At 46.1% G+C, this 25,784-nt stretch overlaps 1 protein-coding gene across 1 annotated transcript; it reads left to right on the top strand.

The window, feature by feature from the left end:
• The first annotated feature begins 8,520 nt into the window (after positions 1-8,520).
• On the top strand, positions 8,521-24,164 carry LOC144134389 (uncharacterized). The gene is made up of 7 exons (XM_077667311.1): positions 8,521-8,528; positions 9,767-9,870; positions 11,463-11,570; positions 13,735-13,913; positions 16,759-16,899; positions 21,272-21,445; positions 24,072-24,164. The coding sequence occupies exons 1-7, from the start codon at positions 8,521-8,523 to the stop codon at positions 24,162-24,164; spliced, it is 807 nt and encodes a 268-aa protein (XP_077523437.1).
• Positions 24,165-25,784: the final 1,620 nt, after the last annotated feature.

Here is a 25,784-nt window from a genome sequence, read left to right as displayed (position 1 = left end):
CGATGTACCCCGGAGACGGGGAACAAGAGAGCAAAAAGTCGTCGTGACAGTAATAGGCTCAGACTATAAGGATATCACTTGCGCGTCGGCACGGGACTGCACGGTAACCGAGGGAGAGGAAATGGCTGTTGCTCTAGCGGCAGCGGAGGGTTATCGCGTGAATAAGTCCTTAACAATCCTCACAGATCCGAAAGAGGCATGCCGTAACTACATTAACGGCAGAATAGGTCATAAAGCGCTCCAAATCCTCCTCCGCGCAGGCCTACCCAAAGATCACATTAGACACACCGCTTCCTGGATACCGGGACACACCGAGATAGAAGGCAACCAAAGGGTCGATAGAGTCGCTCGCGAGTACACTAACCGAGCACTCTTGAACGAAGACCCGGAGGACTTCTTGAGGGTAATCCCGACGTACTCTGAGACATTCTAAATTATTACAGAAGGACGAGACTAAAGTATCCTCCTCCTCACAACAAATTAAATCAACAAGAAGCAGTTTACTGGAGGAAGCTGCAAACCGGAACCTTCACCAATTTACACATTCTTAGCAAAATGTTCCCGAACCAATACAGGGACATCTGCCCATGGTGCGCCGCAACACCCACCCTATACCATGTTACTTGGGAATGTGACAGAAATAAAGCATTCCATGGCTCAGAAAATCCGAGTGCGGAGCAGTGGGAGAGTGTGCTCTCCAGCGGCAGCCCAATCCTCTAAAGAGGATTGGTCATCCATGCCCAGCGAGCGGCCCAACTAAGCGGTGCCCTGCAATTGAAGCGCCGACCTCTGCAAGACAGAGGGAGACATTTGCTTGAAGATGAAGACCTCTGTCTGTCCGAAACACCTTGTTAGAGCATTAAACTGTATCCTATCCTATCCTACCCCGGAGACCTCCCCTGCGGCACCTCTTCCTTCTTTTCTTCTTTCATTCCCTCCTGTATCTCTTCCCTTACGGCGCGGTTTATGTGTCACTGAGATGTGAGACAGATACTGCGCCATTTCCTTTCCCCAAAAAGAAGTTTTCCACGAATTTTGAAAATAATATTAATTATAATTGGTTTTTGGGGAAAAGAGATGGCTCAGTATCTGTCTCACATATCGGCGGACACCCGAACCGCGCCATAAGGGTAGGGATAAAGGAAGTGGTGAAAGAAGAAAGGAAGAAAAAGGTGCCGTAGTGAAAGGCTGCAGAATAATTTCGACTACTTCGGGACCTCTAACGTGCACTGACATCGCACAGCACACGGGCGCCTTTGCGTTTCGCCTCCATCGAAACACTGCCGCCGTTAAGCTCGTTTACAAGAACGATGTCTGGCCAACTCGCCCACCAGTTCATGTTGTATTTCTTAAGTGACTTCAGCACGTAGAATGAGTCCGAGTTAGGGTATGTCAGCTAGCCTGTGTCGCACCCAAATGTCCTGACTCATGAGCTTCGGGCTCTTTTCTCCACTTTGAACGAATTGCTCCGCCATCTTTCTTTTCACCGCACCCTGCCTCGCATCATCGTCGATGCTAGTGCGCGATCGCTGAAGAAGAAGCAGTTTGCGACCTAGCACTTCCTTCTTCTTCTGTTACAGCCTCCCGAGTCCTGCCGACGCTCTCGCTGAGTCACTGCGAGGTAGCGGCTACGTAACTGGTGGTGTTGCGCTAGCTTGCTAAATTTCTCCTTCTTTTTGTCTGTACCAACTTGCTCCTGTTCTAGGGTGATTTGGCGCGGGACGAGCGCTTAATGTCTACTTATTCTCCCAGCCAGGGGTTTCCCCTTGGTCGGCATCTCTTCCTCAATTCCAGCTCGAAATTGATAGAATGAGTCCGAGTTTGGGTATGTCAGCTAGCCTGTGTCGCACCCAAATGTCCTGACTCATGAGCTTCGGGATCTTCTCACCACTTTGGACGAATTGCTCCGCCATCTTTCTTTGCACCCCAACCTGCCTCGTATCATCGTCGATACTAGTGCGCGATCGCAGAAGAAGAAGCAGTTTTCGACCGAGCACTTCCTTCTTCTTCTTCTTCTGTTACAGCCTCCCGAGCCCTGCCGACGCTCTCGCTGAGTCACTGCGAGGTAGAGGGCTACGTACCTGGCGGTGTTGTGCTAGCTTGTTAAATCTCTCCTTCTTTTTGTCTGTACCTGCTTGCTCCTGTTCTAGGGTGATTGGGTGCGGGACGAGAGCTTAATGTCTTCTACTTCTCCTCCCGGCCAGGGGTTTCCCCTTTGTCGACATATCTGCATCAATTCCAGCTCCCAAACGATTCCTTTTTCCGCAGTGGTGTTTCCAGCATTCCGGTCGCTTTAGGGCCTTCCGATGGAGCCGCAATCCGACTGAACAACCCGGAGGCAGCACAGGCGGCTCTTCAATCCACATCGAAGCACTTCATGCGCATTACTGATGTCCGGCAGTTCGGCAGGGGTGGTATTTTGTGCAGGTCACCGGATAAGGGCTGCATTGAAGACCTGCTGAAGTGTACGTCCTTCGCCAGCCACCCGGTGAGCGCATTCATTCCGCCTCATCTAGCATGTTCCAAGGGCTTGGTTCGAGGGGTCGACTCTCGATTGAGCCCTGTGGAAACGCTTGAGAACCTCTCGCCTGCGGGAGTGATTGCTGTTCATCGATGCAGCAGGATGGTTGATGGAGTAAAAGTTCCTACGGAGTCCATCATTGCCATATCTGTAGGAATATCTTGCCCGTCAGAGATTAAGGTGTGGCCATTGGTTTTTCGAGTAGATGCGTTTAACTCTCGGCCCCTTCAGTGTAAAAACTGCTGGCGATTTGGTCACAGCGGCAAAGCCTGCAAATCGGCCTTACGCTGCTGTGCCTGTGGGGGACGTCATTGCAGAAAGGAATGTCCTGAACAGGAAGAGAAATATTGTTTGTGTAGTGGTGCTCACCCTGCTAATTCGCCTGACTGTCCTGTACGAGCACAAGAAGTTCAGGTGCTTGAGCTTATAGACAAGCCCAGATGCACGCGGAGAGAGGCTTTTGCAGCAGTCAAGGAGAGCGCCTCAGGCTACTCTAGTGTGGCCGCCAAATGCCCACACATAATGGATTGTAGTTGGTCCCAGGCTATTACAGCGGCAGTTGAGAAAGCTGTGGCAAATGCAATGGATCGCATTATGGAAACCGTATCCACATGCATTTCGCAGGTCATAGCTACTCAGATGACCAATCTTCTGCATGTGTCCATCGCTCCGCTCTTGCCTTCCTTGGCTTCGGAAGCTGCTCCTCCTACTGTGGTAACCATTTCCGCTCCACAGGGCCAAAAACAATATGAGGAACAAAAGACCTCTCAGCATCAAGGAAAATCAAAGGCTGTTTTTGGACATATCGAACTTAGAATTAATAGGCAACGCGGCCTACAATACGAGGACAACAGACCGTTGGAAAGTGCCAAAATGCCGTACGAACTATGGGTTTCAGAGTCTTAGGAATAACCTGCATCGATTACTAAATGAACATATTGAAGCGGGAACAGATATTTTAGGACTAAATTTCCGGAACCTGAAGGTGTTGTTTTATTAATTTGCATGTCTCTAATACACACCACACATTTCATAAACAAAACACCTTGTACAGATATTTAGCCACTGTTTCATTATGACTGCATGTCTTTATTTCCCGACCGCTCCATGAGCTTGTCGCCATACCTTTCATAAAAATGCCAAGTTATAATTTTGTTTGTCTCTGTATATTTCTGTATATTTTTTTCTGTACATTTGTTTCTGGATTGTGTTGCTTCGTTGCCGTCAATGCCAGGGGGGACCAAGATTTTTTTTTCAAGCCGTAAAGGAACGGCTTTTCTTCTTGGCCCCTTTCACAATGTGTACGTCATGTTGTGAAGAACAAATAAAAATGAATGAATGAATGAATGAATGAATGAATGAATGAATGAATGAATGAATGAATGAATGAACAGCGTTATGGACGCATCCTCTATAGACTGTGTGGATATGGAGTCTGATCTCCGCGCCAAGAAACGAAGTGGGTCTCCTCTGAATATTGCAGGTCCATCATGCCCCCCAGTCAAAGACAAAAGTAACGCAAGTCAAAATGCTCAGACCAGGATTCTAGAAAAGGCAGTCACGGCTGCGGCACTCCCGCCTATATAGGGTTCTTAAGTGTACTCAAGTGGAATTGCTGATCTATATTCTCACCTTCAACAGATTTAAATTGCCTATGCAGTCAGCTTCTACCAGATTTATTTGCATTACAGGAAACATGGCTAACTACAAATTTCAATTATCATCTCAAGAATTACCGTCCGTTCCGGCTTCACCGGTCATCACGAGGGGGAGGGTTGTTAGTGCTCATCTCTACAATGTTTTGCCACAGGGCATGCATTTCTTTCCAATATGCGGACAATGAATGCGAAATCCTTGCGGCTGACCTCAGTGTCCCTGGTCAACAGCCCTTTACGGTAGCTAATGCATATTTCCCGTCTGGTATGCATGACACTCGGCCCCTTGACTCACTATGTCTAGTAGCCGATCTCCGGTTTTATTACTTGGAGACTTCAATTCGCACCATGCGACGTGGGGGTTTAACACAGACACCTTTGGTTCTAGACTATTCCATTAGGCTTCTGACAACAACTTGATCTGCAGCAATTCCGGATTGCCTACGTTTGTTCGGAGTGAATGCCGCTCTGCCTTGGATTTAACTTTTTCCTCCCCAGGAGTCTCTGTTATGTCTTGGGCGCCTGTTGACTGTGCAACAAACAGTGATCATCTACCGATTAGTTTCAATTTTGCGTGTAAATTAACTCTTCTTGAGGGACATCAGCGCACGTTAATAAATTACAGTTGCTTTAAATACACGCTAAAATCAGCTCTCCGAATCGCTTCAGACCTTTGCGCTGAGACAAGTGCCAAAAGCAAGGCTACACATCTGTGTTCAGTACTGGACCATGCAAGGCAAAAGTCTGAATTTTTGGTTAAGAGAACCAAGATTGCAATCGCGAACAATTGGTGGAATGCTGAGTGCACGCGTGCATATATACGACGGAAAGCAGCTTGGAATAAACTTCTCATCAATGAAGGCCCAAAAAAATTGGTTGGATTATAAGTATCTTGCAGCAACATTTAGGCGCACTGTCGCCGGAGCAAAAGAGGAGTATAATACATATCATTATGATTTCCTTTCGCAATCGGGAAATAAGCGAGCTTTGTTTAATTTCATGAGGCGCAACAAGGTGATTCCTCCGGCTGCCAACATTGAATCCCTTGTTCAGTCCCCTGCTGACATCGCAAAGGCGTTAGACGACATTGCGTGTGGCCTAGAGCTTCGCTTTACATCTGCTCTACCTTCTCCTGCTATATTCACATGCACCTCAGGTGATTTGACTGAGGTTTCTATGCCTGAACTGTCGCAAATTGTTCTGCGCTTATCCCCAGCGGCTCTTGGCCCCGATAAGGTCACTTCATCTATGATCAAAATTTTGTTCAATGAATCTCCTGTAGACCTGTTGGCTCTAGTTAACCATTCTATTAAAGGTCCTTGGATACCACATGAGTGGCGTCTTGCTGAAGTAGTTCTATTGCTTAAAAATCAAGGGGAGGGGTTTACTTTAGACAACATACGCCCTATGTCATTAACATCGAACCTAGTGAAATTGGTGGAAAGAGTCCTTCCTTCTCAGCCGTGTCATGTCATTCATTACGGAAAATGCTCTCTTGAATCCATGTCAAACTGGTTTCAGGCCGGGTTGTTCAATTTGGTGTGCTCATACTGACCTAGAGAGTCGTATTAAATTCGCTCGCAATAGAAAGCAGTTTGCTGCGCTTGTCACGTTGGATGTCAGTAAAGCATTAGACAGCGTGGAGCACTCGACTCTGTTACTAAAATTGCAGGAACTGAAATTCCCAAGCTATTTTGTAGCCTGAATTTCTGTTTTTCTGCAAAATAGAGAATTTTATTGCTGCCAAAATGGTGTTTCCTCAAGGAGATTTGAACAGACAAAAGGTGTACCGCAGGGATCAGTTTTCTCACCTGTTCTTTTTAACATTTTTCTAAGCTCAATTTTATGCATTCAAAATGTGAAAACTTATTTGTACGCTGACGATATTGCATTTTTTGAATCAGCGGGTGACATTCACACTCTTTATCGAAACGTGCAAAATTGACAACTGGTTAGGAAGAATTCATCTGTCCTTCAATGTGAAGAAATGCGCATTGTTAGTATTTCTGGTTTCTGTTCCTGTAAATATCTGCCTGGTCTATAGAAATAATATAATTCCTCAAGTTCAGACGGCTACACATGGAGCAAGTTTCTGTAAAAGGAGTTCGGGCCATCGGCATCCTGCGCAGGCTTTGTAGTGCTAGGTCAGGCATGAGAAGGCGTACACTTCTGATGATTTATAAAATGTACGACCGCCCAATTTTGGGGTTCGGGCGTGTTTTATTCTCAGGAGCTCCTGCCTATAAACTTCGAACTCTTGTGCTGTTGGAGCGTGAGGCGTTGCGCCTTTGTCGGGGGCTTCCAAAATATGTCGTCAATACTGTTCTGCACCTTCAGGCGCGAATCCCATCGTTGTCCGCTAGGTTTCGCCTTTTAATAGTTCAAACATTTTTAAAATTGTGCAACTCACCTCTTCACGCCTCCGGTATCATATTTCTTAGTCAACCTTCCGCCTTTTTTAGTGCCGCCTGGTCTCCTTATCATACTCCGCAGATATGTTACGTGCAGTCTCTCCTTGATCCCATAAACATTCATTTCACAGATGTCCGCCAAATGTATAACAACTCATCATCTGTCAAGATTGAATTCGATGACATTTTCCCATCGAACGCAAGACTGCAGCCCTTCTCGATTCTTCAGGGTCTGTTGCAGGACCACCTAAGGTCCTTTCCCTCTCATGTACTTATTGCTACCGATGCCTCGCAGGATCGCGAAAAGGCAGCTGTGGGAATTTTTTCGCCTTTACTGGGTAGGTCCTTTTTTCTCCGTCTTCGTGACTTCACTTCATTTTATCTGGCTGAATTATTAGCACTAATCTTAGCCTTCCGAAAATTAGAAACTACCGTTTCCCAGGTCGTGGTTATGACGGACTCTCTGTCCACTTGCTCTTTGTTATCCTCACCCACAGTGTCTAGGGCATTACGCCTCTTTAAGTTCCTGATTCCGCTCCATCTAAATTCGGTAAGGTTGCTTTGGTCACCAGGTCACATGGGCTTTCACTTAAATGAAGTAGCAGATTCCTTAGCAAGAGCCTCTCTCTGCGGCCCAATTGTTGCTGTCCTGCCAGCGTGTGCATATACAGCTGCGGTGAGGTTTCGCAGCTACACAATATTTCAGGAAATTTCTGCCTGGGCTCTTACATCATCTCCCCAATATCAGCATCTTCTGCATCCTTGGAGTAGCAAAGACTGGCGCTCGCGCAGACTAGAGGTCTCTTTCACGCGTTTGCGTTGCCGGGTTCCCCTTCTAAATTTCTACCTTCACAAATCTGGCCTGGCGGCTTCCCCAGTGTGCCCTTTTTGTGCCGAACCTGAGACAATAGATCACTTCCTGCTGTTCTGCCACCGCTTTTCTCATTTGAGGAAGCGTCTTTTGCAAATTCCATTTCATCAACTGGGCTTGCCTGTGTCTTCCGCGGTTGTTCTTTCCATTGGCGCTTCTGTGCTTGGACGAAGCGACAGGAGTGTGCGCTCTGCTGTGCAAAATTTCCTTCAAGAAACGCAGCGACTCCCGTTCTAATTTCTTTTTCCCGGTCTCAGTCAGTACGACATTAAAGCATTACAGGCATTTTATACAATTATGCACATTAAGCCATTGTCCCGTCTTCGATCTCTAAGTTAACAGGGCCCCTGTCCTTCCGTCTTCCAATCTATCAGACTACTTACAAATACCACTCCTTTTCCCGTCAAAACTTTCCTGTATCCAGCAATTAACTCCCTGAGTCTTGGCCACTCCCCCGTAGTGGGTATGTACTAGCAACGTCTGAGGCCTTCCTTCCTTACCGAGTCCTGCCTTTCGCAACAGGCGATCTTTGCATTTCACTGTCGCCCCTTTCCCACAGCCCTGAGACTGCGCGGAACTTCCGGCCTTCAGGCCCGAGTACATCTCATGGTAGCTTTTCCAACGCAGCCTCTTTCTCCCGGTTTCACCTCAGGTGAGACGATGGGCTCTTCCAGCATTCTCAAGATTCCGGACTCCCCATAGCCGCCGCCATCTTAAGGCGACCCTGCAGTGGTGCGAGTCATCGTTTCTGCAGCTACAGATGCACGGACCTTTAAGTTATATCTGGTATGTGCCCGCTCTGCTCCTGTTTTATCGAGTGACGGAACGAGTGAGCAATGCCCATTCACGTTTTTTGTTAGATTGCCGCAACCATAGTGTGATTTTCTTTGTCACATTTATTTCTTTACTATGATTCGATCTAGGTGCCTACATCAAGAGGATATTTGAAGAAAATAAAACCAATCTTATATTCACGGCTGTTTGCGTCCGTCTTCGGGAGGACGCGTCAAAATACAGGTGCACCATGTTCCTGAGCGCTGCTCCTTCTCAGTACGAATCGACATGGTCGGGTAAGCATGGGCATGGGTCGAGAGTAACGTAACTTAAAGTAAGCTGTCAAGATGAACACAAAGCAAAATATGTTGCTTGTGGGCGGAGTCATAAGAGCAACTCTAAGAGTGTATTGCAAGGTTCCACTTCTAGATGCTATGTCGCGACTAAACCAAAGCGTGTGCCGTAGACCTAAGCACAGCCTTCAGATGCGTCCTCTTCTATTTCTATCGCAAGCGGGCGTTGGATACGGGCAGCTAGAGGAGGATTCGTATACGTACTAAGAAAACAGCTCAGAAGAATTGTAGACATTAGGCAGTCTCGTCCGGACATAAGCTTGCCTGCCATCAGCTGTGCTTTCACCCTTAAAGACGATTATAAAGTGCATTCCCGGGATCGATCCCGACAGCGGCGGCTGCGTTTTTATGGAGGCAAGACGCTAAGGCGCCCGTGTGCTGTGCGATGTCAGTGCACGTTAAAGATCCCCAGGTGGTCGAAATTATACCGGAGCCCTCCACTACGGCACCTCTTTCTTCTTTCACTCCCTCCTTTATTCCTTCCCTTACGGCGCGGTTCAGGTGTCCGCCGATATATGTGACAGATACTGCACCATTTCCTTTCCCCCAAAACCAATTATTGTTATTATCAAGACATGAAAGTAATATCTCAGCTGCGTGGTAATACAAGAGTGCCAGCTGCCCTTTATTTTACGCTTTTGGCTACAGCAAGCGCCCTCTTCTTTGATATATACAGCTCAGCTTGTTTTAAATGAACAGTATCCCACCTGTTGGGTTACTCCCGAAATCCTAATGCTGTTTTTCTTAATTTCATCCGATAAAATAGAGTAAGTCCTGGCTAATTCTTTTACATCTGAGCATCATTATATGTCCAAAACGCTGGCGACAGAGTCACTGCAAGATCATGGACACATCCACAGCGTGCACTTACTTGCTTCTAACAACCTTCTCTGTATTTCTTAGACTGCCTACACAATCGATGGTAAACATGTTTCTTGGGCCACCCCATCCTGCTCGGAAATCACTGCAGCGAACCACGTTCAAATATGCAACTAAAATACATAGTTTGGTGGTTTTCATTCTTGCTCTTGCCAGAGCCTGGGTCGACGCATATTGTGTAGCACCTATGCGTTCATCAAAGTCGTGCACAATGCAACACGCCTTTCCTAGTCCGTCCTGTTAGCTCATGGTGCGAGGTATTCATGGGAATCCTAAAGAGTATTTTGACGCTATTCGTGCAGGGACTTCGTCACCAAAGCGAGGATCAGTGTCGTTGTCTTCTGCCTGCTTCTAGCTGGAATTGTTGCACTGGTAATCATCGTCTACGTTGGAACGATTGCCCCTGGTGAGGATTCATGACTTGCAGCGCAAATGCAAGAGGTATGGCCGCACAGCACTCCTTAGAGTCCTCTTCAATATGATATTGAGGCTGGCATGTTTTTAACAGTCAAAAGCGGGAACGCTACGTTTGATGTTTAAAGGCAGTTGTTTACCTGCTTATATCCTCGTATCGAGTATTGGAAAGGCGTACGCAAATTTAAGTTCACTGCCTGTTTAAGTTCACTGGGCCGGATCTTCCGGTTCTTAGGTTAGTCGATGTTCAAGGTTTGCTAAACGAATAGTTGCAGAGCGCGCTTTGGTGATCGTCCACATGATGTCCCTTCAAGAGAGATGAAGAATGGCTAACAGCACTCACGAACGCTTCTTTAATTGCTTACGGTATTATTGCGTTCGTATGTTCCAAAGTCGATATGGCATCAGAAACGACCAAAAGAATAATCAGAATAATGTCTAAAGGATTAAAAGCAACTGTCACGACAGGTAACGATGGATGCTACTTGAGATTAGCAAACTCTCAATTCTAATATCAAGCCCGGTAGTGGCAGTAAAGGATCGTGGCACTTGAGCTAGAAAAAGGTTTAACAATCTTTCGCACACAGATGATGCACAGTTTACTACGGCGTGCACATCCTTATAAAAAAAAACCACTACCACCACTTATACAAAATCGAAACACGTGACCTTGTGGGCTCTCTTGTACGTACTTCTAGTTTTCCCCACTCAATCGAGAATGATATCTTAATTCTCACTGACGTTTGCTGGTATTAACTATAGTCAGTTCCTGTCAATAAACTGACGCGTTGGCTTACCACTAAAAACGACAAAATTACAGAAGGAAGTGGAACTAATTTTGTCTATTCAGCGTTCCTTTTTAGTCGTCAGCGGCAAGACTGGATACACAACCGTGATGCACCTTGAGAAACAATAAAGGTATCGTAAAACCGTTAAAAAATGACTCAACTGGAGAGCTCCAGGCACTTAATCATAAACCGTCGTCATGTTGACAAATTGTTTCTAATTCGCCACGTGATGCACGCATGCGATAAACATAAAAATTGGATACTCAACAAATGCGTAAGCAACAACTACGCTTCAGTGTTCGGCGCATGCGCACTACAAAGGAAACCATTTTGAGCTCTCACACTAGTTCGTGCACCTCTTCGTAAGCTATAGTATGTACACACTCGTCGTCACTGGCGGCATCTGGAGCCACAGAGCGCAGCATAACCAGTGCATGCCAAGGCAGGTGGCGGATTAGATACAGCAGACTTTCGCCCTGCTCCATGCTTCACAAAACTGCGATCATATTGACGTCCTGTATGCTTCCTCTTCGAGGGATTCACGTGAGCCACGGGCGCAATTTCGGGGTACTGCGCGTAGATTCAACAGCTCAAGCAGGAGCAGGTGCTCATAAGCCGTTTGGATATGAGAGCAGCCTTCCACCGCGTTACATGCCCACAAAATAGCGTCCAAAGTGTCGTGATTCCCTGTAGGGAGCATGCACTCACGCGGCGCGCCCTAGCACATAATCGCACGCGTACAGTGACGTGAAAGCCTCCTGTACTATACTGCCTGTCATGGCCCCGTCTGACGCAGATGACGGCCGCAATGGAGGTCTCGATGATGAGGTCATCGGAAGCAAAGGAATAGGCGGTGGTGGTTCCGAGCCCGGCGGATGCAAACGTTGCACCTCGCATCCAACAGGTAAGGAGCGTACCTTCTAGCAAGTTAAAAGGCTTTTTTCAAGTCCTGTGAATTTTGACCTAAAAAAAACGAAATTTCTGTCTCTTTGCTGAATGGCCGTAGTTTTGGTAGTGGCGAAGTTAGTCGCACTATCAGAGCGGTCGTAGCAAGCACTTTTTTTTTTGCGAGCAAGAATGAACCTGCCGGTGTTAATTGTCAATAAAAAGAAAAACTTGGTGAGCTAAGCTTACCGTATTAGCGCCTTAAAGAATGAAAGCTGTTTTGGCTTTCCAATAACTAGGTATCGCAAAATCGGGATTAACCCGCCGCGGTGGCTCAGTGGTTAGGCGTTCGACTACTGATCCGGAGTTCCCGGGTTCGAACCCGACCGCGGCGGCTGCGTTTTTATGGAGGCAAAACGCTAAGGCGCCCGTGTGCTGTGCGATGTCGGTGCAAGTTAAAGATCCCCAGGTGGTCTAAATTATTCCGGAGCCCTCCACTATGGCACCTCTTTCTTCCTTTCTTCTTTCACTCCCTCCCTTATCCCTTCCCATACGGCGTGGTTCAGTTGTCCAACGATATATGAGACAGATACTGCGCCATTTCCTTTCCCCAAAAAAACCAATTATTATTATTATATTATCGGGATTACAATTTCAAATCTCGTGAACTTCCTTTTACAAGTTATGTCCTGCGTTATTCCTTCTCTGCACATACGCAAAGTGCATCGAATGCTTTGCCATCAAAATATTGGTGTGGTTTGCATTATGGGTGTTTAACGTCCCAAAGCGACTCAGGCTACGCGGGACGCTGTAGTCGGCTCCGGAAATTTCGACCACCTGGGGTTCTTTAACGTGCACTGACATCGCACAGTACATGGGCCTCTAGCATTTCGGCTTCACCTAAATTCGACCACCGCGGCCGTGATCGAACCCGCATCTTTCGGGTCAGCAGCCGAGCACAATAACCACTGAACCACCGTGGCCGCACTAAAATATTGTTTCAGCAAAAGCATGTAATAGGTTATGCCCCTCTTTGTACATGTTATTTCTCTTTTCACTTTTGTTACAATGATGTTGCCCTACCTCTAATGCTTGAACAGGCAATGTAAATAAAATAAATAGCATTGGTATACCTATACACCGGTAGAATGCAGGGCTATATGCCTAAACCAAATCTACAACAGCTTTCACTGTACATGGAGAGAGCTCTGGAAACGTGACGCTTCTCTGGCCAGAGAGGAAGTTACATAGAAAGAAGAAACGTCGCATTTGTTTCATTGGAACCGCAAAAAAATCACTGCGAGTCAGAAGCGAAGGAGCAAATTTGAAGAAGGATAGAGATCTTCTTGTTTTAAGTGGTTAAAATTTAAGACCTTAATTGGAGAGGGATTTTCAGCGGATTGTCAATTTCGTCCCAGCTGCTGGCCTTTACTGCCAAGCTGCTCCGAAGGCTGTTAGGAAGCACTTGTATTCCTATTGTTGCTGGGCGTCATCTTAGTTGGGCAGGAGGTTTAATGTGAGCTGTAGGAGCTGACATGTTATTGAGTGTTTCTTCTGAGCCATTAGCACGCCATACATTTTGGTTTAATGTCGGTACATCAGGGGTGTTGCGCTAGTGAAATCTTTTTTTCACAATTCTTTTTTGTCAAAGGCTGTGCGCGCATGTGCAGCGCAGCATGTCATCTACGTAAGAATTTTCACTGAAATATTGACGTTCAAGAAATTGCTATCTAAATTTCATTCTTACTAAAATCGATTCTATAGCCCTTTTAGGCCATTTTGGTGTTTGCTCAGGAGCAAAACAAGTAAAAATAGATTTGTGTAATTGTATTTAAAATACACAAAATTTCTGTCCCCTCTCCATTGAAAATCGTAACGAATCCACCAAAAATTATTCCATCATCACTATTTCAACTGAATGACGATGCTACCGAACCTCAAGCATCGACACCCAAAAAAAGTCATGACCTCACCTCAGATCGCTCTCGAAAACGGTGGCTAGCCTATACTGTGTTTGTATTCAGTGAAAGTATACACCCGTTTTGATTGAAATTGGTTAACAATTTGATAAAATCAAAGTTCAGTTTATTATCAGCATGTTTTTCTCTTGTCGAACAGCCCAAGTGATACTTACTGTATGTTTGAAGCTAACCTTGTGTTCGCTACTCCTGTCCCGCCAACAGTGACCACGAAGACGAGAGCTCCAACGCCAGCAGGTTCTACAACTACGCCCCGCCCGAGTGGCGCCGAAGTCGCTGCACGATTTATAAAAGAGGCGCTCAACAGGAGCTATGCACCATGCGACGACTTCTACAGCTTCGTATGCAGTACATTCTCGGGCGGAAAAGACGCCACCAAGAAGGTGAGGTTCTTTTTGGCCAACCTCTAATGTTGAGACGTACACAACCGAAAAAACACTGGGAAAAATGCAGGCTTCATTTCACCGCGAAAGCTAATGAACGACCGTTCTGGATTTCGCGTTGTAAAGACATGTCTTCGCCTATCGTTCTCTGCTGTTGTCAGCGTAACTGGTCGGTGCGTTGCCGTGGGAACGACTCAGGGTGGTTACCGTGCCTGGAGGAAGATATCAAGAGAGCGGCGAAAGGCGTAGTCGGTGGGTGGGTACCCCAGGAACCATACGAAGTGTGGTTACCATGGAAGGAGGGTATCGGGAGAGCGAAGGAATCCCCAACAGGAGGACGGTTACCCTGGAAGGAGGGAGTATGGCGAGTGCGTAGGAAGGCGAACCATTCGGCGGTTGCCGCTGAAACCACCCTGAGGGTAGTTACCCCGGAAGGACGTAGAGGGTTGCTATGCAAGGAGGCTTTATGGCAAGACTGCAGGAAGGCATAACCGGAGGATGGTTACAAAGGTAACTGTCCGGAGGGTAGTTACCCCCGGAAGGGCGTGGAGTATTGTCATAGAAGGAGGCTTTATGACAAGACCGCAGGAAGGCATGACCGGATGATGGCTGCAAAGGTAAGCGTCCGGAAGGTAGTTATCCTGGAAGGACGTGGAGGGTTACCATGGAAGGAGGCTTTATGGCAAGACCGCAGGAATTCATGACCGGAGGATGGCTACAAAGGTAACCGTCCGGAGGGTAGTTACCCCCGGAAGGACGTGGAAAGTTACCATGGAAAGAGGCTTTATGGCAAGACCGCAGGAAGGCATAACCGGAGGATGGTTACAAAGGTAACCGTCCGGAGGGTATTTACCCCCGGAAGGGCGTGGAGTATTGTCATAGAAGGAGGCTTTATGACAAGACCGCAGGAAGGCATAACCGGATGATGGCTGCAAAGGTAACCGTCCGGAAGGTAGTTATCCTGGAAGGACGTGGAGTGTTACCATGGAAGGAGGCTTTATGGCAAGACCGCAGGAATTCATGACCGGAGGATGGCTACAAAGGTAACCGTCCGGAGGGTAGTTACCTCCGGAAGGACGTGGAAAGTTACCATGGAAAGAGGCTTTATGGCAAGACCGCAGGAAGGCATAACCGGAGGATGGTTACAAAGGTAACCGTCCGGAGGGTAGTTACCCTCGGAAGGACGTAGAGGATTACCGTGCAAGGAGGCTTTATGGCAAATCCGCAGGAAAGCATGACCGGAGGATGGCTACAAAGGTAACCGTCCGGAGGGTAGTTACCCCGGAAGAACGTGGAGGGTTACCATGGAAGGAGGCTTTATGGCAAGACCGCAGGAAGGCATGACCGAAGGACGGCAACAAAGGTAACCGTCCGGAGGGTAGTAACCCCAGAAGGACGTAGAGGGTTACGATGGAAGGAGGCTTTATGACAACACCACAAGAAGGCATAACCGGAGGATGGTTACAAAGGTAACTGTCCGGAGGGTAGTTACCCCGGAAGGAGGAGAGTGTGGCGAGAGGGGGAAAACACTAATCGGAGGATGATTACGGTGGGAGGAGGAGGGTATGGCGAGAGCATGAGAAGGCGCAGTTAGTACGTGGTTGCCATGGTAACCATCCGCGGGGTATTTACTTTAGAAGGAGAAGGAAGGTTGACGGGGAAGGAGGGCACGTGAGAAGAGGATGTCAAGACGATCATGTAGGATGGCGTATTGCACTAACCATCCGGAACTTGGGTACCTTGGAAAAAAGAGGAAGGGTATGGCGATAGCGGAAGAATGCAGCACAGTAAATCTGCGACAGCTGCTCCGAAACGCGCCGCCCGAGGTGAGGATGATAGGTGGCGCTGCGCTTCTAGAGGGGCAGACTAGAGAGCAGAGCGAGACGAAAAACGACTATGTGCTGAAAAATAAAAAGAGCGCCGTACAACTATACACATGTGGAGACGCTCTGATATTCTATACCACAACATATCAAAAACTACAAATACCTTTATAGCTGTCGCTGAATCTCATGTTAGCCAGTGGTAACCGCATTGTAATTTTTTTATTATCTTTTGTCACTTTAGAGCATCATGTTGTTTTTTGGCTATTATGGATTTTCTATTCTCACTCCTTAGTGAAGTGCGTTCGCGTCACGGTTTCTTTTCTCATTCTCGTGTTAATTTTCAGGAGCTGCCATGTGCTGTATACTTGGCGTCAAAATCGTTGCTGTTACATCCAATTATGTCTTTTGTGTTATTTTAGCTCTTTTATCTCTGACTTAAGTATTGGTTGTGTGCCTACATTTCTTATTCCTATATTTCGCCAGCTCCCATATTGCACTATCTGATCATCAGAGCAAGAACAATTATTTGTAGTTGTTTTATTTCGATTATCCTTTACCCTGCCACCCTCTCTGGACCGTCAGGATATTTCACTGCCCATATACAATTATAAACAAAGGAATAATAAACTGAAGCAGCATGTTATGGACATCTATATTTCTCGCGCACTGCTTAACTGAAATTGTGTGTATGGTACGTTTATATGTGCATGAGACTGTATAAAGAGAAGAGATGCGAGAGGCCTTTATCCTGCTATCGATGTAGTCAGGCTGGTTGTGGTGATGATGTGCATGCTGATCGGGATCGCTAGTGCGGTCTTCCGTGAACACTGCTTCTCTTCTGCTAAGGAAGGAGAGATTTCGCTTAGAACACAACAGCGAACTCAGTTTATTACGACAGCCCTTTTACCTACATTAACCTGAAAATGTACCAACCATGACATCCTTTAAAGAGTTAACGTTCCTTAAACAAACGTAATCTTGAGACCTAATTACTACTGCTACTCCCTTCCTTTTCGCAGCTGGCAACACGCACACACGAAGACATCAAACGCATGCTGGCCACAATGCACATCCCACCCAGATTCCAGACAGCAGTGGAGAAGGCGGCCGGCCTATATCGTGCCTGCATCGACCTCGCATCCGACCCTAGGAGATCCGAGGTAGGGGTTCATAGGGTGGACATGATATGAAACGATCTGTCTCTGCTTGACAGGACATTCTTTCAACGTTCAAAGACTGAAAATATTTACTCCAATTGATATACATAATAGGAACATGCATATAATTTCATCCAAATTGATATCTGGCTATAATTAAATGTAAATAATATACTAAAATTCTATAAAGAAAACAAATAAACTTTCATGTTGTGACTTACCTCGTGCTTCACCTCATGCTATACCAGAGGTTTGTAGTTATGTGATACAGATTTAAAGAGAACGTGGTCTCTAGACCACCTAGCCCGCTATACATGCAACCCTGGCTTTTGCTGTAAGCGGTTGCAGTCGTGGCGCTTTCACGCAATCACGGATCATCTTGATACGTGTGCGCAGAGCTCAACGAATTCCGACGCAACCGCTTCAGCTAGAACATCCGCTTTGACGACTTAGGATGCCAGTGAGACGGTGGCTCAGTGGTTAGGGCGCTCGACTACTGATCCGGAGTTCCCGGGCTCGAACCCGACCGCGGCGGCTGCGTTTTTATGGAGGAGAAACGCTAAGGCGCCCGTGTGCTGTGCGATGTCAGTGCACGTTAAAGATCCCAGGTGGTCGAAATTATTCCGGAGCCCTCCACTACGGCACCTCTCTATTCCTTTCTTCTTTCTCTTCCTCCTTTATCCCTTCCCTTACGGCGCGGTTCAGGTGTCCAACGATATATGAGACAGATACTGCGCCAATTCTTTTCCCCTAAAAACCAATTGTTATTATTATTATAAACAGCGCTGACTACAAGATCAGTGTCTGTTACCCTTATCTTCCTGTCCCGGCTCGCGCTGTTTCTTAACTCACATCTGCGCAGCTGGCCACATGATGATGACGTCATTTCACGTGAACAGTGTGATCAATTCACAGCAGTCATTTAACACCCGACGTTACAAAATTCACATTTTCTGTCCAACCGAAGAGCGAGCACTTCATAGCGAGACCTATATTAATTAGACATGGTTTGCGCGACACGGAATCTCCTAGGAGGTCAATATTGGTTCTTAAAACCAGTACCGCATAAGCCGGCACTTACGTTATGGCAGCGTTGTGGCTTTCAGCTATTTCGGGTGCCGGTTCATGGGGAAGCACCTCAAAGCTGCAGTTACTTAGTACATGTGTCGAATTAACGGAGTATAGACGCCTAGTTTTGGTGGCATGTTTTCTTCTCTATAATTATGCGGAAGGTACTACTACGCATTAATCACCATGTGATATTCGCCTACGGGCAATAAATAATTTACAATCGAATTTTCTCTACCATGCTTTTTCGGTTTCGGTTTCAACAGCCGAACGATGGCTGTGACGTCAAAGAGTGCTTTTGTGTCACGTGAGGCATGAAAAACGTCCACAAAATCGCTGCTTCGTCGTTTCAATTTACTGCAGTGCTGAAGCCAGCCTTCCTCAAGAGCCGGAATGACAACGAGTGAAGAAGCAGCGATTATATTGCAGTTTGTTTCATGTCTCACATGAGCTGTAAGCACACGTTGACGTCACAGTCCTCATTCGGCTGTTGAAACGGAAACCGAAACAGCACGGAAAAGAAATGCGATCATAAATTATTTAGCGCTCGTATGAGACTACCAGGTGGTAATCCATGCACAGTAAAGCCTTACGTATCATTAAAAACAAGAAAACGTGCACCCAAAATATAGGTGTCTATACCCCTTTCAAGTACCTTTGGGGGTAAAAGTAACAGACCCCCTCCAAGTTCCGGTCCGTGCCACTCTGCGTGGGGGCGCTACCTGACAAAACACATCAGGTGTCGAAACCGACGCAGTGGACCTGTTTCAACACCAGCAGTGCTTCGTCAGGTGGCGCCCCCACGCATGGTGGCACGGGTCGGAACTTGGAGGGGAGGTCTGGAGGGGAGGTCTGTTACTTTTGTCCCCGATGGTACGTCCTCGCAGGTGCTTCCAGGAGGGCTTCGAGTCTATAGATCCATTGATAAAGAGTGCTGTAGCGTTCGCGGATTCATTTTGGCCAGTACCCAGTTCAAGATCGTTGCTTCGACGACTCCTGCGTGGCTGAATCCACTGCCGCTGCTATCATACGCACGTGATAGGCTTAGTGTCACAAAAACAGCTGTGCCACTTAGAACAATCAGAAGTGCTACCTTCAAGGAAAAAAGCACGCATCAAACACGTCTTCGCAGGCCACCCAGATGTTGCGGAGCGTAACACAGAAGAAAATTCGCTGTCGAGACGACAAAGCTACAGTGTATCGTTATACACTACAAATAAAATGGCACATGCGATAATGAACTCACTCTATGAGGTGGTTAGTCTCAGAAGGTCTCAGGTGGTTTCATAGTAAGGCTAAACACGGCACAAGTACAATCAAAAGTACGTAAAATATTGGACAGCTGCCGCCGTACCTGAGTTGTTAGTGCACCGTACGTGGCATGCGGGTCTGGGGTTAACATACCACCAGCGGTATGTTGCCTTTTCTTCTCATCATCGCCTTGACTGCGCCCACTCCAACACAAAGACCTGTTTCATACGCCTCTAATTAATCATGTCCTGAGCCAGCTGAAAGAACCTTATCCCCACAAGCTTTTTAATCTCACCGCCCAACTTAATTTCGTCTGCCCTTGCTGTGTTTGTTTTCTCTTGGAATCCAGTACTATGCCCTTAATACTGTCGATTGTCTTGCCTTTGCATTGCGTGACCTGCCCAAGCCCAATTCTTGATTTCGACTAGGACGTCATTAAGCGCAACTGCTTCCTGAGCCATTCTGCCATTATTCTGAAAATTATCGGACTTGAAATTTACCACTTTTAAGACAGCGCAACTTAAAAACGTCGCCATTCGTTGGTTTGAGTGCCTACTGGCTTAGTTTTTTTTTTCGTATTAGTCAGATTAGTAATGCCCTGGTCCCATATTACCTGAGAGTGTTGGAACGGCGACCGAAGAAATATGCGTTAAGTTTTCATGTCAAAGTTATCAAGAAATAGACAGATCAGACGGTCAACGTTACTAAGCTCTTTGTTAGTGATGTATTTTAATTGAGCCTTGCTGCTCATACGTTTACAAATAATGGCTCCTAACTTTGCACACTACAAGCTCGTTCGATGACTTTGCCATGTTTGAGAAAGGCAGAATAAATACTAGAGTAATTTTTTTGGACAATTCGCCTCATCAAAGATTTCCACTTGTAAATAATTCTATCAAGGTCTGTTTGTAAAGAAATCCCACCTAGGTCGTCTGTAAAGCGAGCACAACTGCAGGACAGGTGATCACACGGTAAATAACACATTTCTTCACGAGAAGCTGATTATGAGTCACTGTTTCACGTGATGACATTGATGCAAATAGACTGTTACATAGGCAATTCTATGTGATAATTACATTCCCCATGCACTGACCTCTGAGAAATCTACCGCGTTGTCGCTCAGCCAGTGTTTTATATCAAGGTTAACATTACTTCTACAGACAACTAATTTTTCCATATTTTATTTCCTTGGAATACAAGATGGCTGAATGGAGGTAACTCCATAAATACCGTGCCGATTAATGCAATGACTAGTTATATCAGTGCTGGTCGTAGGCCGGGATAAACAAATGAGCTCGATATTTTAGCGCACAGTCCTGAAAACCAAGGGGTTTAAAGTCATCGGAGCTCACCAAAGTGGAACCAACCCTTTGGTTTATAATTGAGATGAGTCAGCAGCGTCTGTTTTTTCCACTCTCACGATTTGCGAAGGTTATAACACTCTTGTGAGAGAGATTAAAAGTAGAAAACGGAGAGGAATATTTCCTTAGCATGAATGGCCCCGCTGTGAGGATGAAGGGAATTTTAATGTAAGAATGCTTCGCACTGAAGTATTTACACTCGCGATAATCAAAATAGCGGCAGAATAACATCACTTTCGCTGCCACTTACCCCTCGAGCGCTTTTATTGCTGTATCGAGTACAGGTGGATGCACCCGCCGCGGTGGCTCAGTGGTTAGGGCGCTCGACTACTGATCCGGAGTTCCCGGGTTCGAACCCAACCGCGGCGGCTGTGTTTTTATGGAGGCAAAACGCTAAGGCGCCCGTGTGCTGTGCAATGTCAGTGCACGTTAAAGATCCCCAGGTGGTCGAAATTATTCCGGAGCCCTCCACTATGGCACCTCTTTCTACCTTTCTGCTTTCACTCCCTCCTTTATCCCTTTCCTTATGGCGCGGTTCAGGTGTCCAACGATATATGAGACAGAGACTGCGCCATTTCCTTTCCCCAAAAAACCAATTATTATTATTATTATTATTATTATTATTATTATTATTATTATTATTATTATTATTATTATTATTATTATTATTATTATTATTATTATTATTATTACAGGTGGATGCGCTGAAAATGTTTCTGTCTGAGCTCCGCCTCGACATCTCCAGCAATGAAGAAGACCCGAACTTCGACATCTTGCGCCGACTGCTTTACCTGAGCTTCGTGTACGGGGTTCCAACCTTCGTCTGGTTCGGCGCCGCCACGGCTCACACTTTGAACCAGTTGCTAGAAGTACGTATGCTTCTTCACACCCCCGGCAACACTAACAACGCATCACATTCTAATAACACATAGTGCATCGCCTTACTCTGTGGGATATCAATTGCTAGCGCGTGCTTTAGAAAATGTCAATCGCTAGAGGACTCACTTTTAGGCGATATATGTTAAAGAAATGGCAGATAACTAAGGTTGGTAATTGATGTTTGCATGCAAGAAAAAAAGCTATTTTATCCTCAAGGGACCATTGGAAAGCGAGAAGAGTGTAATAAAGTGTTAAGGCTAGGAACAATGCGCTTACCAAATTTAATTCCTAAACAACTTGAGCCATTGACATTTTAGAGGGAAAGGGCCACGAAGCGGTGTTCTTTACTGAAAGACTTTAAACTGGCACGCGTTGCAACCAAGCTACCAACAGCCATTGATGGATTTGGATGAGACCCTACCCTACTGAAAAATGTATATTGTTTTGAACGGGTCAGCAAATAGGATTATGGCACATTTGGTTTGGCTTTATAGGATGGACGTCCCAAAGCGTCTCAGTCTATGAGGGACGCCGTAGTGGAGGGCTCCGGATAATTTCGACCACCTGGGGTTCCTAACGGGCACTAACAATGCACAGTGCACAGAATTTTCACATTTTTTCTGCATCAAAGTGGTACCGTAGTGGGCGGGTTTGAACCCATCACTTGCATGCACTGATTGATGTAAGTGCACGGTAATTACCCGCTGGTAATGGTAGTTATACGGAGCCCTCCACTAAGGAGTCACTCAAAGGCTGAATTGCTTTGGAAGCTTCATCCTATAATGTTAAACGAAATGTGTCATAATCCTATTTGTCTCCTATTCAAACCTGTACACATTTTTTAATAGGGTAATCCAAGCAGTTGCCTGTAATTCACCTTCCCTGCAAGCGAAGTGAACATGCCCAGCATTCTCAGGCAGAAATTGTGAAAATTAGAAAATTATAAGGCACCGTTATGAAAATATTAAAGGTAATGGTCCATTGTTCTTATAAGTAACAAAATCTTTCAAAGTGATTCCATCGATTGCATCGTACAGTTAAGACTGCCATATGAAACCCATAGGGAACGCCTTTGACTACTGAAAGAACGGTAATAGATAAAAAAATACAAAACTGCCGTCAGGTGATCGAAGGTTATATTGAATGTTGTAGTGAAATATTACATTATTTGAAAAAACTGAGCACATAAGCGTTTTCCCGCTCAAATACGCTTTTGTCCAGAATTGCTGGGTGTGTGTGAAACTCGGCCTCCTCCGGCACGTGGCATGACAGACAATACGTCTCTCTGCGTGTTCTCGTGATGGCGTACAGACTTTTCCGATAAGCTCTCCCTGGGCGTTGTCGTAGTCTTGACTGCACTCCTCTCTGGACCTCGCGGAAGCGTCACGTGGTGGCGCGAGCATTCTCTAACCACTCGCCACGGTCGAAAGAGCAGGTGATTTGACAGCCGCGTGTATTCAATGGAAAAACCTATATCCTATCAACAGCTTCATTAAAGACTACAAAAAAAAAGTTATAAAGCCAGAGCGACGGACGCTATAAAAAAAAGGAAGCCTTTAATAAGTTCTCAAGGCTGTGGCAATAAAAGGAAGTCATGTGCGTTGAGCTTCGAGCTCGTTCCGGTTAAGCAAACGCCAGGCACATTGGGGACTGGGACCTCCAGGAATTACCATAGGATTAACAGTGTGCAGCTCTTTCTGGAATAGGGGGTTTGCGCATGAGGAATCTGAGACAGAGGCAGCGTGGTGACTGAGTAGACATGAATCAATAAATATGTGAGCTATCATGAGAGGTGCAACATTCCTGAAAACGTTTTCTGCTGGGAGAGTCGATCGATCAAACTATCAACCAACTAGCCCAGCTAGGAGGTCGTTGCACAAGCCATTGATCATAACACTAGCTTGCATATGTCGGGTAAAGGTACAGTCTTTGTCAAAAATAAGCAGCTCAAGCGGTTACATTGTGGGTCGCGCTGTGTTACTCGTTACGCATTCACAGCATTCCAAATGCCTCAAAGTTCACGGAAACTGCTACCTTGCCTGAACAAAACAAAGGACTTAAACCATTGGTTCAGGCACCCCATGACAAGCCTCAGAGGGAACGCCTTAGCCTCGAAACTCGTCGCAACGGCTGTGGATGCGCGGCTCAGCTTTGCAGAAATTGGCGATGAACGCTTGTAGTTCATTTTGCAGCCGCCATGTGGCGCATGGCTCTGAAATTTTAAAAATGGCTTACTACGACTATTAAGAACAAATTAGTTTTTCTACCATTGGAGTTTAAAAACACTTCATAAATCGCTGTCAGGTAAAACAAATTACCTGGTAAATCTGATTGAGACCCTACACAGAAACTATAGCGTGTTTGTGAAGAGAACTGTAAAATATAAACTCAGTATTGCGCAAGAACTTGTAAAGCAGGCAACAGACGATTTCTGCAAAGTTGATAGTGTTTATGGCAAGCATTTTTCCCTCCCTGTTTTTTTCCGAGGTAAATGAGTAGATCATTTCGCCAAATTTACGCGTGATAGATACTTCTGGTTAGTCGGGCACACTTCCACCCACTAACCTTGCCTCAGAAGTAACATACCATTATTTTTTTATTCTTTTGTGATTGCAGGCATTCATCATCAGAGCGTCAATTCCAAGCCCGCCTAGTCGACATTACTCGGAACTAAAAACTGTGCATGAAAGAGGAAGTTTGATGCGATAAAAGCATCAACTCCAACTGTAAAACTGTGTTCGGTTCATGATGAAACCCCTCGCTGAGTTCTGGTGCCCTCGATTTTCTCACATTATTGGATTGATATCGACGGCGTTTTGATCTGTTTCATCAGGGAACGAGCAATTTAGCTTGATTTTAAGAGCGTGAACGCTTACTACTAACGTTTGTCAAGGACGCGCCGGTCTGCAATGAAGGTCAAATCGACCAAAACAGTTGCCACGTGACCACACTGTATCGCATATCAACATTAGGAGCGCAGCGTCTCATTTGATACCTATACTTTGGATCCGTTATATATTGCCAGTATAGCGGTCATCGAAGTGGGACACCCACCCGGGACCACCATTTGCATAAAATGTGGGGGCCACCCGTTTGACGCAGAATGTTTGAAGTGGTGTCAAATGACTAGGCATGTTCCTGAGGATGAAATTACTAATTGCGATTAAGCTCGAAGCGTGTGTGGGATTCGCACCGACGACCTTTACGCCCCCAAACCATGCATTCCGATGACCTTCACACGGCCATGACGGCCGAACAGTTCGTCGCAAAGAGTTCCGGATGGTTCAAACGATTCGTCGTGTCGAGAAGCACACGTTTATGGAATTATATAACTGATATAATGAGAAAATATACCGGGTGTAGAGAAGGAGGCTGTAAATCGCAATAACAGTGCAAAATTCATAAGGCAGACTGCGCTGCTTGTGTCTTAGAAAAGATGTTTCTGGAAAGGAAACTCCGCGGTTGTTTGGATTTGGTCTTCTCCATGTTTGCTGTGCACATAGACGTGAACACTTGAAGCTCCCGTAGATAACGCGCTTAAGTCGAACACTGAGGCAATGTTGGCGGAGAATTTTTCACCCTGGAAACGGCGATGCCGTCGCGTTTACGCTCGCGGTTTATAGGGCGCAGCGCATGCTACCAGACTCTATGAAGACGCTATTGTGGCCTCGGGGCAGTGCGCGCACTCGTGAGCGAACTTTGGTGAGCCTCTGTGCATTCCTCGAACACGGGCTTGACGTCCCGTCTGTTCTCCGTCAGGTAGTTACACGCAGTGACCGAACGCTCCGCGAGTTCTTCCGCGAACGATTAATAACTGGACGCTTCACTCCAGTTGTAGCCAACACAGTGCTGTGCGCGTGTGATTTAATTCTTCTAAAATGCACTAATCACGCGCACAACGTGGACACATTTCTTATTGTGTAAATAGCTTGTACATATTACTTCTCCCCCTATCCTCTCTTCCTGTCCCCTCACCTCTTTCATTTCATTTCTCCATTATGCCTGCTATCCTTTATTTCCGCTGCCCCAGCTCAGGTGCTTCAGTATCGATGGCAGATGCCGGGGCTAGCAAAAATCTTTCCCTTCCTTTTTACTATTGTTTTAATTTTAAAAAAACCACTACCACCACCATCGTCGCGTTTACGCTACTCGTGGTCCAGAATCTTTTTTTTCCTATTTGTTATTCTACTGTTAACGGAGACGAGTGTCTTACAATATGCGCCTAATTTGAAGTCTCTACACTTCCGCAGATCTCGATAAACACAGACGACATGATGTGGATGAAGACTTCTCACAAAAAGTACAACGGGTCTACCTTAAACCAATTCT

The sequence above is a fragment of the Amblyomma americanum genome, chromosome 5 (assembly GCF_052857255.1).
Source record: "Amblyomma americanum isolate KBUSLIRL-KWMA chromosome 5, ASM5285725v1, whole genome shotgun sequence".
NCBI classification, from domain to species: Eukaryota; Metazoa; Arthropoda; class Arachnida; order Ixodida; family Ixodidae; genus Amblyomma; species Amblyomma americanum.
This window is presented reverse-complemented; position numbering and strand designations above follow the sequence as displayed.